Genomic DNA, 15656 nt, shown 5'->3' with positions numbered 1-15656 from the left:
TTTAAATTAAATCATTTCAACTCTTTTTTCTTGTCTCTCTCTCTCTCTCTTCATCTCTTTTCATCTATAATATGGATCCACCTTCATCTTTTATTATCTTCATCATCATCATCAACTTTCATTCCAAATCTCACCAAATCAACTTCAATTGTTCCTTCAGGCTTCATCAATGGTCCGTGATTCCATCCCTCTTTTAATCTGCTACTGTACCTTTTGCCCAGTCAAGTCTTTTTCTGGAGATTCCGATAACAACTGAATTATTTTCCTTCTCATTAACTTACCATCATCATAATCACCATCATTTCAAATGATCGGTTTAATTAACCTGTTTTCTTCTTAATTTTCGTCCAATCTTCTTTTTCTATTCTTTTCTCAATTTGTATAATGTGTGAGAGATTTTATTCAATTAGATTTTGTTTCAATGTATTGATCTTTCCCTTTTCTTTTCATTTCGTTTTGCAACAGGTAAACATTTTACTCTTCAATCGAATCAATTTCTCCCCTGTAACTTGAATTTCATGATTCGAGTTTTGAATCTACGAATCAACCCGCCGATATAATTCCCACCATTCTAATTAAATCAGTATGCATGTACTACTTTCATTTCCTTGCTCATTTGGTGCTCGGTTGGATGGTCATTTTCACAACAATCAGTTTGGACAATCAACATGAAAAATTTTTTCCTACTAATTTGAAATTAGTAATTTCAATATCTGAAAAAAAAGTTAAACCAGGACAGCGGTCAATTGGTAAACGATTAAGTTGATTACATGTATTTGTTATCATCTCCTCGTCACTCAATTAAATTGGAAGTGTGTTCATATCAATTGGTAGTTTCAATTGTTGGTGATTCAATTTTGAACAATCAAAATCAAAATCAATACAAAATCTATTTTTGAATAATTCGCAAATGGAAATCACTACACAGAGTAAATTATATCTTATCAAATTCAATATACACCAAAGCTGAACCTCGGTAAGATTAAATTATAACCATAATCATGGATTAGCTGATTTATTGGACAATCATCATTTCGAGTACAATTAGTTTGTTTCGGATAAAGTTGGTTGATATGTGATTCTGCAAACGCCTTAAAGAAAATGTCATTAACTTTTGCTGCTAATTGTGGAATCAGAATAATGGAAGCCGCCAACTGATGATTGAAAAAAGTGTTCATCTTAATCATCTTACTGATTACAATTCAAATTGTTACTTGACCCGAGGAATTCAGGGAACCAACGATTATATTTCTCATCTTTAAACTTGAAATTTTGTTAATTCTTTTTAAATCTTTTCAATTTGATTCCTTTATCTTTGAATAATTGAGTTATCCTCTAATTGTTAATCATTGGATTTACTTGAAACTTGAGAATTTACTGTTCACGGATTGAAAACATGAAGAAGAAAAAACAATTAATCAATTGGTTGGTTAATTTTAACAATCTTTTAATTCAATGGGTAAATACACACTTTGTTTTTCCATGCACATACAAATCCATACATATTTTTATGTGGAATCATAATTGTGGTTTTCTTTTAAATGAAAGAAATTAATTACAATTAACACCGATAATAACAATGAGAGCAATTGTTTGTCCCTCATGTTAAAACAATAAACGATTCACTTTTCAATGGAGTTGATTGTTTCGTCTTTTCATTTTTTTTTCTTATTTGGATTAAGAAATCATTCAGGATTAAGCAAACCAATGATGATTAATACAGTTAACTGATTGTTTCAAGTTGATGATCATGATTATTGTGATAAAGATGAAGAATGATTAATATTAATGATTTGGTTAATCAATAGTCCGGTTCATTACAGTTTTTAACACAAATAGCAAAAAGTATCACATCAGATATAACAAGGCAATAGAAAATGGACAAACCAAGATTAAGTAGATTTACAAGGATTGACATGATGAATAAAGAGATTAGATTAAAGATTACACAGAAAAGGTAACAATATCTTTCCTTAATTGTACCATAAATACCAAAAAAATTAGTAAAAAGGGTTAACAGGTAAAACATATGAAACTCAATAAGATGAGTTTCAACCAACGGAACAGCTAATCCATAAGCGATTAAATAAACAATTGAACTGGAAATTAGGAGAGAAACAACTGACCACTTAATACAAGTATAACAATCCATGATTGTGATTAAATCAAATAACACAATTAACAATAAAGAACAATCAACATGACCAACAAACAGAACAAAAAATGTAATTAATTACAAGAAGAAGAACATTCAACAAGTAGTTTAATCCATATAATCTTGTAATAGATTCAGAAAAAAGAAACACTCGGATCAATCAGATTAATTGAGATGAAGAAGAAAAATTGATTAGTTAATTTAAAAAGAAGAAAAATTTAAATTTAATTGAAAGAATTAATTTGAATGTTGAACTGTGACAATGAAGAACAAGAGACAAAGTGAACAGAGAAAAGAGAAAACATTTTGTTCTTTTCTATCTTCATTTTTTGTTCTCTTCTCTTTTTCTTCACTTCGCCATCTTGGTTTTAGTTTCTCTTTTCATTTCTTGGCAAGAAAATATTTCTCTTCTTTAATTTTGTCTATGAAATTTGTTCTTTTCTCAGTGTTTACCATGAAATAGAGTTAAAAATAGACTCGATTTATAAATAAATCTCGTAATGAGAAAGTCTCATTTGTAATTGGGTGAGTTCAATTTTCCTCTGTAAAAATTTTGTCAGTGAAAAAAATGAAGTCTAATCAATTCAGTGATTCCAATTGCAATGAAAATGGTTCCATGTTCATTTCCGATTTTTATTTAGTGTAAACATTTGGGTTTAATTGTTGTTTTTATTAGTGTTTAATGGATAATCTTAGAAATGTTTTTACTTTCTCAATTCTCATCATTTTCTTTCCTTTACTCTCTCATCATGTTTGTTTCTATTCACTTGGAATCGAGTGACTTTGTCGCTATGTGACATGGAAACTGTTTTGGGTGATTAACTTTCATCTATTTATTCAATGGAAATGAATTATTTTCTTGGATAATCAAGTAAGTAAAAATTTTTCTCCTAAATATTTAGATACATTTATTAATGGAACCATGAAATATTCAAATATATTCGTGTCTCTCTCTCGATTTGTTTATTATTCTTTGGCCTGAATTATCGTCAATACTTACTCTATATTCCCACAGAAACGAAACTTTTATGTTTACAATTGAGAATGAAACTAATTCAATTTGATTTATCTTCTATCTGGTTGATCTTTTTGATTCCATCTCTTTTGCTCCAATGGAACAATTGAAATCTCCTAATCAAATCAATTTCCTAATGAGATCAAGGTAAGAAAACTCGGAAGAGATTTTAATGATTATCGTTTATGAGACTTGCAAATTTTTCATTTTAAGAGAAAGTGACATTGAATGTGAAATTTTCAGGTGATTAGTTGAATTTATTTTTATCTTTACAGAAGAAAAAATTTGATAATTTGTTGCCTCAAGACATTTACATGATAATATTTGAGAAATCAAATAACCATCCATTGAAACGTTGATAATGTTATGATTGTAATAGGAAATATTTTGTATCCTTGTTAATAGTTTTTTATTTTATTTCTCTTACAGATTTTTTTGTGGGTTCATTAAGTATAAGAAAATCTCAATTAACCAAATTACATCATGGAGGTAAACGATTCTCTGATAGTAAGAATTGGAAAATCAGATTCAACCTTAACGATGTCCTCGAGAGATTATCTTTAACTCACCTTAACTCACTTGAGATTATCCAACTTATCAAAAAGTGATTACAGTTCCTTACATTTTCAGTGATCCACTTTTACCGTTGGTTCCTTCAACTCAATCGTTTCATTTCATCGTTTTCTTCATTCAGTAAACTAAATTGTTCTCCATTGACTCGATTTGGCTCCTTTTTCTTATATTCTGTGTATTATTTCATCTTTAATATGAATTCCATTTTCTCTGAAGCTTTTTGGAATTTTTTCTCACTTCTTTGTTTCTTTCTTCGCTTCAAGATTAATTACTGACATTAATCATTCTCCCATTGTTATTCCAAATTTCTAAGTGTCATCAAATTTGTGTTATTACTTTTGTTTTGTTTTTGTTCATAATCGGAAGTGATTCTAATTTACAAGAATCGACGATGATCCACTTTGGTATGATTCTTGATTTCTTTCAACGCAACATGTTCCTCATCTTTCTTGATTTCATGTTAACATTTATGTATATTGGTTTGTACAAAATGATCAACAATTCAAATAGTCGAATCTCTTCAAATAGCTAATTACTCGTTGACAATTAAAGCCATAAACTCAACAGCCAAAGAAGACTATGGATTCAAATAATAATTAAAGTAAGTAAATTTTCTGAACAATTTAAACATGAGATTCTTAATTTGTTTACCTTTTCTTTTCATTCTTCTTGTTTCCTTTTAGATGAAATCAGCTCATTTTCCTGAAGTTGATAACCAATCAAACGAGATGTAATGAAGTAAATTGCAAATAAACACCATTTTGCTTATTTAAATACACCATTGATTTTGTAATTATTTTTCACAATTTGAATTCTCCAAATATCATGTAAATTATTGTTGAATTTCACTTATACATGATGAGACAGATTCTCTTTTCGGGAAATGATCGCCATTGAAGGAAAACATTGATCCTCTGATGATTCTAATTCTTTCAAGGAGAATTAAATTTGATTCAGTTGAAGGTTAATTAGATTGTATCGAGGCGTAAATCATTAGCAGTCGTTTAACAGTAACTTCGCTAAACGTTTCCACTTAATCGTGATTAACAAAAATCATGGAAAATATTGGAAAAGAAAAAAATTGGTCATGGTCATTGGGACACTTTTCTATCATCATGAATACTAAAGACAAACAGGAAGGATAACAACAAGGAAGAGAGAATAAAGTAAAAAGAGGAAGAAGAAAAATTAAATTGATTTAAGAATTGATTATAAAATAAATTCCTATAATCATCTTAATTAGGATAAATAGAAGGTGAAAGAGAGTAAACAAAATATTAGATAATTAATGTTAATAAAACTGAAGAGGAAATGAAATGAAAAAGAATAGAAAATCAAACCAATAACCCTTAGGCCTAACAAAGAATAACAAACAAATCAACATCGTAAATTCACAGAAATAATCTAATCGGTAAATTCAACATTCTAATTCTAATTCTCCTTAATCACAGTAAGTTAAAAATAGAACAATTAACTAATCGTCACAATTGATTTCAGAGAAAAAGAAACAAGAAAAAAGTCACAATCGTATTAAAGAAATAAACAAATAGAAATCATAATAAGAAAGAAGAGAAAAAATGAAAACTTACCTTAAATATGATTCGTTTAATTGTTCCAAACAATAAAGAATAAAAAAGAAAAAAGAAATCAAGTTAATCACAATTAACATGAAGAATTAATTTCAATCCATCAACAAGAGAAAACAAATAAAAAGAAGCTCAATTTTTTTTTCTTTCTTTTTCTCTGTCTACGTTTTTTCTTCTTTTCCTCTTTCTTTTCTTCTCTGTCTTCCATCATGTGTTTTTTCTATTCTAAATTTTTCTCTTCTCAATTAGATTGATTTCTTTTTCCTTTTTAATTAACCCAAACCAATTTTATTATGTAATTTAAGGTTCACTTATTTTACCCCAACTAAGGTCAACAATTAACTTCAACTGTCAATTTAATTAGGGTAAGTAATTAATGTTTTTCTCTGCAAAGTTTAGTCTGTGTATGTGTTAACCTATGCAACGTTTTTTTCCTTACCTTTTATCTAATGGGTTTGTTTTTTTTTCTCTGTCTTAATTTGCATTTAGATTTGTAATTAACCATCATGGGAAAACGTGTTAAATGTTAACAGTGATAATTTGTTAATATGGTAAATTGTCTGAAAAGGAGAGAAAATAACAAACTATTAGGTGATTTGGTTTTCTAGAGAAGGAGAGTCAAAGATGAGTTTATTTGGTGATATTTTCGTTGTGATATTATCTCAGGTACTTTTCTTTGCCGGTGGATGGATATTCTTTGTGAAACAATTGTTCCGTGATTATGAAGTTCATCATTCATTTGTCCAGCTTATATTTTCTATTACATTCTCATTGTCATGTTCAATGTTTGAACTGATTATCTTTGAGATAATTGGAATCCTTGATCCAAGTACAAGATTTTTCTATTGGAAATTAATTTTATACATCATGTTATTTATCATCATTTTGATTCTACCTTTATATATAAGTTACTGTATTCTATGCAATGTAACTTTCATCGCCAAAAGATACATCAAACCGATGACTTTCCTCATCTGGTGTATATTTATCTTCCTATTCTGGAAGATTGGTGATCCTTTTCCCATTCTAAGTCCTAAACATGGTATTTTCTCAATTGAACAAGGAATCAGTCGAGTTGGTGTAATTGGTGTTACTCTTATGGCTTTACTTTCGGGATTTGGTGCTGTCAATTATCCTTATACCTCGATGACTTATTTTATGAGAGTTGTTACTTCGGCTGATGTTACCTCATTAGAGAAAAAGTTAATCCGAACATATGATCTAATTGTGATGAAAAAGAAAAGGATCATTTTAATTGAGAAAGACAGTCGATCACCATCAACAACTTCTCTTTGGACAAGTGTCATTCAAACCTTTTCATCTTCAGGTTCTGAAAGTGTATCACAATTAAGATCTGATTGTCGAACTTTAGAAGAATTGGCAAGACAATTATTTTTAGAATTGGTTGATATGAAAGCGATGCAAACACGAATGGAATGGTCAAAGACTTTTAAAGGAAAATATTTTCACTTTATTGGTTATTTTTTCTCTCTCTACTGTATATGGAAAATATTTATAGTAAGTAAATTCTCGTATTTGTTTTTAGTTAATCAATCTAATTGTTTGTTTACTTTTTTTCCCCCTCCTCTAGTCTACAATTAATATTGTGTTTAATCGTGTTGGTCGAGTCGATCCTGTCACTCGGGGTATTCAAATTGCTGTTAATTGGATTGGATTGGAAATTGATGTTAAATTTTGGTCACAACATGTTTCCTTTCTTCTTGTTGGGATAATTGTTATTTCCTCTATTCGAGGTCTTTTAATTGCTTTAACTAAATTTTTTTACGCCATATCAAGTCCTAAATCGTCAAATATAATTGTCTTAGCTCTTGCGGAGATAATGGCAATGTATTTCGTATCAAGTGTCGTTCTCATGAGGATGAATATGCCTCTTGAATATCGGACAATTGTTACTCAAGTTTTAGGAGATTTACAATTTAACTTTTATCACCGATGGTTTGATGTAATATTTTTGGTCAGTGCTCTTTCCAGTATTGGCTTTCTCTATCTGGCTCATAAACAAAGTAGCAATAAAGAGCTTTAACCATCGTATATTTGCTCTGGCTTTTATTTTTGATTTGATTGAAATTTTAACATTGATATTGATAATCGAATGAAATGTATTAGAACTATTTCGGGTATAATAGTAATAGAAGGAATGATGAAATCAGGAATGAAAAGAAAAAAGTGATACTCATCAGAAGTGTTGACGAAGTTTTGACGTTTCCTCTGCTATTTTCCACTGGATTAATGAAGTACACCCTTGATGCTTGGCTCTTTCTCTGTGACATCATTTTTGGTTGTTCCAAAAAAGTCCAAATTAAAATCTTGGGTAAAAGAGAATAAGCAATCACTTGCCTGTGTATCTCCTTGAGTATTTGGTGGGTATTGCAAGAAATCTGGCTCACAGTAATTACTACCAAATTCTAGATCAAGTTCCTTGTCTGAGTCATATTTAGCTCTCTTCGCTTCATTGGTGTTGTCTTCATCTATTACATAGTCTGGAGAGTCTTCAATTAGATCAACAACTTTATCCAATGGTGATGGTAACTCATTTTGATTTTTACGTTTGCGAGAATCCATATCTTGCTGTTCAAATGAATCGTTGAATGAACGGCTGTTCATATACTGATTTACACGAGGAGGCTCTTCAAATTTTACGTGATTCCGAATTGGTTGAGAGGTTGACGGTTCTTCATTTCGTTCCTGACTTTCTCCAAGGTTAAGTCGATGTGCTGAAGCTTTAACTGGTTGTTCATCGGTCTTTTCATTGTAACCAAAGGTTTGTGAAGTGTTGGTGGGACAAATTTCTTGTGATTGTGGTTTTGGCTGTGATGGATATTGTTGTTGCTGATGTCGATAGCTATTAGTTGGTACAGCCTTCTGAAAATCAACGCTAACATATTCACCTTTTCTTGCGCGTTTTTTGTGCTCATCGTTAGTTCCAACAAAGTGTCTCTTGATAGCTTTACGTCCATAATCATCAAGATTGAGTTTCTCGAGCAGAGTCACTTTTATATTCTCGAAAACTGGTGGTTCCAATTGCTTTTCGTTGACACAATATTTCAAAAGTTCAGCTTCTGATTCAATTCGCCTCTGAAGTATAACCAATTCATCACGCTCAAAACGTAAATCATTTTTAGCGTCATTTTCAACGCTGGTGATCAAATTTTCAGCATATCTTTTAACAGAGTCCCGACTCCAACCAGGTTTCAAATTTTTATTCATTAATATCTCGTTTTTGATTTCAATGAATTGTTCAGCCAAATTGGATAACTCATCTTTACCAAGAGCCAAATGTTCCAAATAATCATTATGATTACCAAAAGATTCTTTTAAATGGCCAATCCAACGTTTAGTAACATCTTGAACATATTGACCATAACAGTTGATCATTTTAGATTGCTCTAAACAATTGAGTCGATCGTTTAGTTCATTATGTTTAACAGCAATGTTGTAATCAAGATCCGCAATTTTACACTTTAAATCATTAATTGCATTTTCACAAACAGTGATTTCATTTTCCATTAGCTTTTGGCTATTTATCTTTTCAATCAATTCACTTTTTACGCAATCATATTTATTTACCTCACCAGTATCAATCATCTTGCTAACTGAAAGACAAATAAAACACCAAGAGAAACAATAAGATGGCACAGATAAAACTGTTAGAAAATCACAAAAATAAATTGTAACAATTAGAAAGAAAAAAAAACTGATCAAAAAAAGATTAAACTTGAGATAAAATGAAAGATCTTCAATCTAAAGATTAAAAGAGAATAAAAAAAAGTTCTTTTTGTCGAAAATTCTAAAAATCGAATTTAAATTCTAGCGTAGTTTATTTTTCTCCACCGAGATGGAGACACAATAGTAACCGGGTTTTTGTTTACTTTTAGAGAAAAAATTTTCTTCAATTAATTTGTTTTCTTAATTAATTTTCTTTTAATTTGGTTTTAGAATAATTAAGTTAATTGGGTTAAAAATTGATTTGTTAAGATAATATCTAAGTGTACAATTGTTTTCCATTCGAGTGATTTGATTTAAGGTAAGGTAAGATTGATGATTTTCTCGGTTGATCTTTTGAAGAAAGGAAAATGTTTTTTTCTTAATAACAACTGATTGTTGTGGTTTTGTTTTCTGGTTTTCGTAAATTAATTTGAGTTTAATGTTTGAATTGATTGGTTTTAATTTTATTTTGACAGTGGAATTTTTTATTAAGATTTTGTTTCTTTCATTTAGAGTTTCATCATCATGATTAATCTAATTCAAAGTTATGGTGGAGGTTCATCAGATGAAGAAGAAGGGGAAACTCCTGTTGGTACCAAGGTTCCAATTAAACCTTCAACTAGTGACAAGAAAGATATTGAATTACCTGTACCATCAATATCTGTTGATATTAAAGGTAAATTAAGTCAAATAAATACTTGCCCACAAGTGGATGAGTCTCATGTTAAAGATTTCCGACAAAAAACTGAATTTCAACCTGCTATTGATCTTGATTCAACTAAAAAGATTGCATATAATGCTAAATATGATGATCTTTATGCTCCCAATATTGGACCATCTTCACATCCCTCACGACCATCTTCCTCTCTTCCTCGGAAAAACTTTCTAACCGGACAAGTTGAGGTGACAGCGGTAAATGATTATCACTTTGAGACACAAAGACGAACCTTTCATTTCCATGGAATAGCTTATGATCCCTCTGATAATGCAACATTAAAAGATAAAGTTGTCAAAGGAGCTGTAAGTTGATTGAGAAAATATTTTCTACCAACAAGATTATCATTCCTATGAGAATTTATCTAACTGTTTGCAATTCTTTTACTCTTCTTATCACTTCATTTTCCAGGCATCTGCTCAATTGGGTTTACCAGTGGCCAGTGTTTCCGATGACCCTGAGGTAAAAGCTTATCAATCAAAAGATTCAACTAGCCGGAAGAAACGATTAAAAAACGATGACCCTATGGACATAGATAATTATTTAGGACCTTGGGCTCCATATGAAGGAGAAGTTACTGTTTCTCGACCAAGTGAAGAAGAGCAGAAAGAGATTGAAGAATTTATGTCAAAAAAGAAAAAGTTTACAGTTAATCGTGAAGAGAAAGAAATTGATGAGAAAAGTACAATTCACATTCCAGATCCATATGATTATCAAGGAAGATCTTTCCTTCATCCACCCCAAGATTTAGATGTTAATCTAAGAGGTGACAATGTACCTCGTAAATGTTTCCTTCCCAAGAGGATAATTCATACTTACACTGGTCATACAAAGGGTTTAACTGCTATTCGTTGGTTTCCTAGATCAGCTCATCTTTTCCTGTCCACTGGGATGGATGCGAAAATTAAATTATGGGAAGTCTATCGTGATAGAAGATGTATTTTAACCTATTCTGGACATAAACAGGCTGTTCGAGATGTTTGTTTCAATCGTCGAGGTGATCATTTTATCTCAGCGGGTTATGATCGCGGTTTAAAATTATGGGACACAGAAACTGGACAATGTGTTAAAAGATTTCCCAATCGAAAGGTTCCCTTTTGTGTCAAATTTAATCCTGACGATGATAAAAATCATCTTTTCCTTTCTGGTATGGCTGATAAGAAGATCCTTTGTTGGGACACAAGATCAGGTCAAATTATTCAAGAATATGATCGTCACTTGGGCGCTATAAATACGATCAATTTTGTTGACAATAACCGACGATTTGTTTCCTCTTCCGATGATAAAAGTCTTCGAGTTTGGGAATGGGACATTCCGGTTGATATTAAATACATCGCTGATCCTGGTTTACATTCAATGCCAGCGATTTCACCTTCACCTAACGGTAAATGGTTGGCCTGTCAATCGATGGACAATAAGATTCAAGGTTTCGCTTGTCTAAATAGTTTTAAATTAAACTCGAAAAAAGTTTTCACCGGTCATATGGTTGCTGGTTATGCTTGTACACCTGATTTCTCACCTGACATGTCATATTTAATTAGCGGTGATGCCGATGGTAAATTATTCATTTGGGATTGGAAAACAACCAAATTGTTAACTAAACTTCAAGCCCACGAAAATGTTTGTATCAATGTACTTTGGCATCCACACGAGACGAGTAAAGTTTTAACTGCTGGTTGGGACAATAGAATTCATCTTTGGGATTAGAATTGAGTTGATTAAAATAACATCTAAATTAAGCTTCTGTTATTGTTGAAAGCCAACAATTTATCTCCATTTTATATGACTAAATTGTTGGAATTATATCAATATACCCAAAAGCTTATTTTCATCGCCATTTTCACTTTCTCTTTGATTCACTTCATCTTTTCATCATGTTTGTAAAAAATAAACTATTTTCCATGTGTAACATCTAGAAAACATATCACTTCCTCTTCCCTAATTTACACCCATCGGCATCCTAATCAAGACTATTAAACAGCGAGACAATCAAAGAAAGAGAGAGAGAAACCAATTAGTTTACCCTTGATCTTGATCAATTGTGATAAAGAATCATCAATGTAATTTAATTTCCCATCATCTAATCAACAAAAAGAATTGAATCTTTTATCCGTCTCACTACTCCATGAACTTCATGAATTAAGAGCAAAGTTGACAGACCCAATATAAAATATTAAATTCATTTAGATTGAATAAATAACAATTAAAGATGACGAACAAAAAAATAAACAAAACTCACTAATCAATGGAAACAAAGAAATAAAACCAAAGGAAAGACACAGAAAATGAAAAAGAAAACCAATTGTGAAGACAATGTTCCATTCTAACGTCTAAATTATAATCCAAATTAATTTAAACACCAAGATTATTAAGAAATTGCGATAAAAATTAAGATTCTTAATGGATTAAAATTAAGAAGATTTAATTTTATTTTCTTTCAAAATTATCTACATGCTTTGAGAGAATTTAAGGTTAACACCGAGAGATGGCGACACAAAGAAAGAAAATAAGGTTTGGTCTTGGAATTGATTTTTCCTTTCTTTATCTCTTTCTTTTTCACTTCTTTTTATTCATTTGTTGTTTTTGATTTTTTCTGATTTAATAATAAAATGTTTTAAATTGTTTGTTATTTTGATTTTTTTTTCTATTCTTTTTGTCTGGAATTTAAATGGTGTTTTGATTCTACTTCCTCTGTTATCAATGATGGGCTGCTTCTGTTGTAAGTCTAAACGTCGTACAGAGGATACAAGTAATCAACCCTCCGGTGACAATTTGACCAGTCGATCACCAGGCCTCACCCAACAACACCATGAATTAATCAGTGCACCCATACAAAGTAATTTGGATTCTTCTCATGTTCATGTGTCTAATTTAAGAAATGGTGGACAACTTAATCCTTCTGGAGTTGTTGGTGCCAGTGGTTCATCTAATCTGCCTGTTGTACCGGTTCTAAATGATGATAGTTTACATGGACCAGAGGATCACCTTCTTAACAATAGTAAAGTGTTTGTTGCCCTTTATGATTATGATGCTCGGACTGAGGAAGATTTAAGTTTTAAGAAAGGTGAACATTTAATCGTGGTTAATGATACTCAAGGTGATTGGTGGTATGCTAAATCAAAATCAACCAAATTAGAGGGATATATACCCTCCAATTATGTTGCCAAACTGTCTTCTATTGAAGCAGAACCGTAAGTTTCAATATAAGAATAATAATAATCTAAGTTAACCCATCTTTCATTATGTTCTAATTGTTTCTTTTTCTTTTTTGGTGTATCTTCTTTTTTTTCTCACCTTACTCTCTTTATCTTCCTCCTCCTCCTCTTCTCTCTCTCTCTCTTCTTTCACACAATCTTCACTTCATCATTTAATATATAAAAGATGGTATTTTGGAAAAATCAAGCGAGCTGAAGCTGAAAAGAAACTTTTGATGCCAGAAAATGAGCACGGATCATTCCTTATTCGGGACAGTGAAAGCCGTCGTAATGATTTCTCCTTGTCAGTTCGTGATGGTGATACAGTAAAACACTACCGAATCAGAAATCTAGACGAAGGTGGATTTTTCATTGCCCGTCGAATACCATTTAAAACCTTACAAGAACTTGTTGAACATTACAACAAAGACGCTGATGGTTTATGTGTAAACTTAAGGAAACCCTGTATTCAAATTGAAAAACCAACTACCAGTGGTTTGTCACATAGAGATCAATGGGAAATTGATCGAACCTCTCTCAAATTTACCCGTAAACTTGGCCAAGGACAATTTGGTGAAGTTTGGGAAGGTCTTTGGAATAACACCACACCAGTAGCAATTAAAACTCTAAAGACAGGTTAGTTTAACAGAATTGATTAATTATTATTTCCATACTTCTGGAAGGAAGTCAAAACTGAGATGGTTATCAATTTCTCTTTCTCTCTCATATTTACATTGAAAGGAGCGAAAAAAGCAAATTCTTTCCCTACTCAGGCATCACACAGATTGTTTTTGATCAGTGAAATTGTATCGTTAGAAAGTCGCCAAAAATGATCATATTTTTGTATACGAATAGAAATTAACCTTCATCATTTATAGACAGCAAATAATATCTTTACCTTCAATTCTTCCTTCAGCCTTTTTTTACTCGATTTTATCGATCCATCACTTTTAAAAAGGCGAAAATGACTCAGTTATTGTTTCCTTAATTAGGTTTAAACGTTTCAATCGTAGCTGAAAGATAATCGTAAACAAAAAAAAACCAAACAAAACTTCAATTGATTTATTAATTTTTTTTCTCTCTCTCTTATTCCAGGAACTATGGATCCAAAAGATTTCTTAGCTGAGGCTCAGATCATGAAGAAACTTAGACATCCTAAATTGGTACAACTTTACGCTGTTTGTACTTTAGAAGAACCAATTTACATCATTACCGAATTGATGAAAAACGGAAGCCTTTTAGAGTATCTTCAAGGAAAAGGACGTAGTCTTAAACTCCCCCAACTTATTGACATGTCAGCTCATATCGCCTCTGGAATGGCCTACCTTGAGTCACAAAATTATATACATAGAGATTTAGCTGCTCGAAATATTCTTGTTGGTGAGAAAAATGTTGTTAAAATTGCTGATTTTGGTTTGGCTCGGTTAATTAAAGAAGATGAATACGAAGCTCGTGCTGGTGCTCGTTTCCCAATCAAATGGACAGCACCAGAAGCCGCTAATTTTAGTAAATTCAGCATAAAATCGGATGTCTGGTCTTTCGGTATTTTATTAACCGAAATTGTTACATATGGTCGTTTACCTTATCCAGGTATGACCAATGCTGAGGTATTACACCAAGTTGAACATGGTTACCGAATGCCTTGTCCACAAGGATGCCCGCAGGCACTTTATGAGATAATGTTAGAGTGTTGGCATAAAGATCCAATGAAAAGACCAACATTTGAAACATTGCAATGGAAACTTGAAGATTTCTTTACACTGGATGGATCCGATTATAAGGAAGCTTCCGGTGTCCACTAGGATGTGTAACATAATTAACAACAATTTAAACATATTTATACAATTTGACACAATTTTCAACTCTTTTTCTTCATCATCATCGATTTAACTTCAATTCAAAAATCTTCTCTTCTTTTTTTTCTTTAACTCTCCTGATTTACGATGTTAGTGAAGTAAAGAAAAAAAAAGAAAAACCAAGAAAGAGAGAGAGAAAAAAAGAAATGCAATTTTCTTCATATGGACGAGCAATTAATTAACCATATTCTCAGCCATTTGTTACTCCAAACTACTTCTTCAATCAAGAACTACCGATGTCAACACTAAACAAACAATCGTATTTCTAATCTTCTTGAAAGGTTTTCTTGATCTCTCCTTTTCCCTCTTCTATTTACCCTGTAGATCTTTACCAATTTGTCTTATATCACTCACATAACAACAAAAGGCACTCAAACTCTTGGTATCAAAAAAACGTTCTTTTCCTTTGACTTCCTTTTACATCACCTTTTTGGTATCAATCTACTTCTATCAATTTATCACTTCTTTTTTTACACATCAAAATTGATAACAAAAACCTTGTGTTCGTACGTCAGGTTGAAACTTTTTTGTAGATCCAAGAATTGACTTATATTTCTCTCTTTTCTCTTGCTATCTTCTTTTTTTCAATTCTCTTTCTCTCTTAAGTGTGCGAAAAGTGCCATCAAAAATTTCTGCTTTTTTTTCTTTAATAGAATATTAGTGTTCATGATAAATTTCGAATTCGATTTTGTAATTACACCGTTATCTATGTCGACTGAACATTCATCAATCACCATTTCTCTTCTTTAGTGTATCTTTATCTTTTATCATTATGTCAATTCTTCATTATCTTCATTGAAGTGAAATGCTCACTCTGTATTTCTATCAATTGCAAT

The 15656-nt window shown here is 31.3% G+C and overlaps 3 protein-coding genes and 3 long non-coding RNA genes across 13 annotated transcripts; 5 read left to right on the top strand and 1 right to left on the bottom strand.

Annotated features, from left to right (window-relative positions):
• Positions 1 to 21: 21 nt before the first annotated feature.
• LOC128387400 (uncharacterized) lies at positions 22 to 1637 on the top strand. The gene is made up of 2 exons (XR_008325031.1): positions 22 to 388; positions 466 to 1637. It is a non-coding gene; the product is annotated as an uncharacterized LOC128387400 (long non-coding RNA).
• LOC128387397 (uncharacterized) lies at positions 1431 to 5909 on the bottom strand. Of its 6 annotated transcripts, none has more exons than XR_008325026.1 (2): positions 5769 to 5909; positions 1431 to 4845 (listed from the first exon to the last, which is right to left on the bottom strand). It is a non-coding gene; the product is annotated as an uncharacterized LOC128387397 (long non-coding RNA). The 6 variants fall into 6 exon arrangements; XR_008325028.1 differs by having other exon boundaries at positions 1431 to 4775; positions 5769 to 5907; XR_008325029.1 differs by lacking the exon at positions 5769 to 5909 and adding an exon at positions 5333 to 5471 and having other exon boundaries at positions 1431 to 4672.
• Positions 2503 to 4517, top strand: LOC128387399 (uncharacterized). Its single transcript, XR_008325030.1, has 4 exons — positions 2503 to 3026; positions 3171 to 3317; positions 3600 to 4344; positions 4427 to 4517. It is a non-coding gene; the product is annotated as an uncharacterized LOC128387399 (long non-coding RNA).
• Positions 5558 to 7381, top strand: LOC128387393 (Golgi pH regulator-like). Its single transcript, XM_053346589.1, has 3 exons — positions 5558 to 5694; positions 5819 to 6847; positions 6921 to 7381. The coding sequence occupies exons 2-3, from the start codon at positions 5954 to 5956 to the stop codon at positions 7371 to 7373; spliced, it is 1347 nt and encodes a 448-aa protein (XP_053202564.1). The 5' UTR covers positions 5558 to 5694; positions 5819 to 5953; the 3' UTR covers positions 7374 to 7381.
• Positions 7382 to 9224: 1843 nt separating this feature from the next.
• On the top strand, positions 9225 to 11694 carry LOC128387388 (pre-mRNA-processing factor 17-like). Of its 3 annotated transcripts, none has more exons than XM_053346583.1 (3): positions 9225 to 9374; positions 9569 to 10075; positions 10182 to 11694. In XM_053346583.1, exons 2-3 carry the CDS (start codon positions 9581 to 9583, stop codon positions 11475 to 11477), a joined length of 1791 nt encoding a protein of 596 aa, XP_053202558.1. In that variant the 5' UTR covers positions 9225 to 9374; positions 9569 to 9580; the 3' UTR covers positions 11478 to 11694. The 3 variants fall into 3 exon arrangements, with proteins under 3 accessions (XP_053202558.1, XP_053202559.1, XP_053202560.1); XM_053346584.1 differs by having other exon boundaries at positions 9232 to 9374; positions 9549 to 10075; XM_053346585.1 differs by having other exon boundaries at positions 9232 to 9379.
• A 627-nt stretch (positions 11695 to 12321) lies between these two features.
• Positions 12322 to 14802, top strand: LOC128387390 (tyrosine-protein kinase Src42A-like). The gene is made up of 3 exons (XM_053346586.1): positions 12322 to 12961; positions 13152 to 13600; positions 14060 to 14802. Exons 1-3 carry the CDS (start codon positions 12471 to 12473, stop codon positions 14764 to 14766), a joined length of 1647 nt encoding a protein of 548 aa, XP_053202561.1. The 5' UTR covers positions 12322 to 12470; the 3' UTR covers positions 14767 to 14802.
• Positions 14803 to 15656: the final 854 nt, after the last annotated feature.

Source organism: Panonychus citri, unplaced genomic scaffold (assembly GCF_014898815.1).
Source record: "Panonychus citri isolate SS breed McGregor unplaced genomic scaffold, ASM1489881v1 Contig00084, whole genome shotgun sequence".
NCBI lineage: Eukaryota > Metazoa > Arthropoda > Arachnida > Trombidiformes > Tetranychidae > Panonychus > Panonychus citri.
The sequence above is the reverse complement of the archived record's forward strand: the minus strand, read 5'-3'. Positions and strand labels throughout refer to the sequence as shown.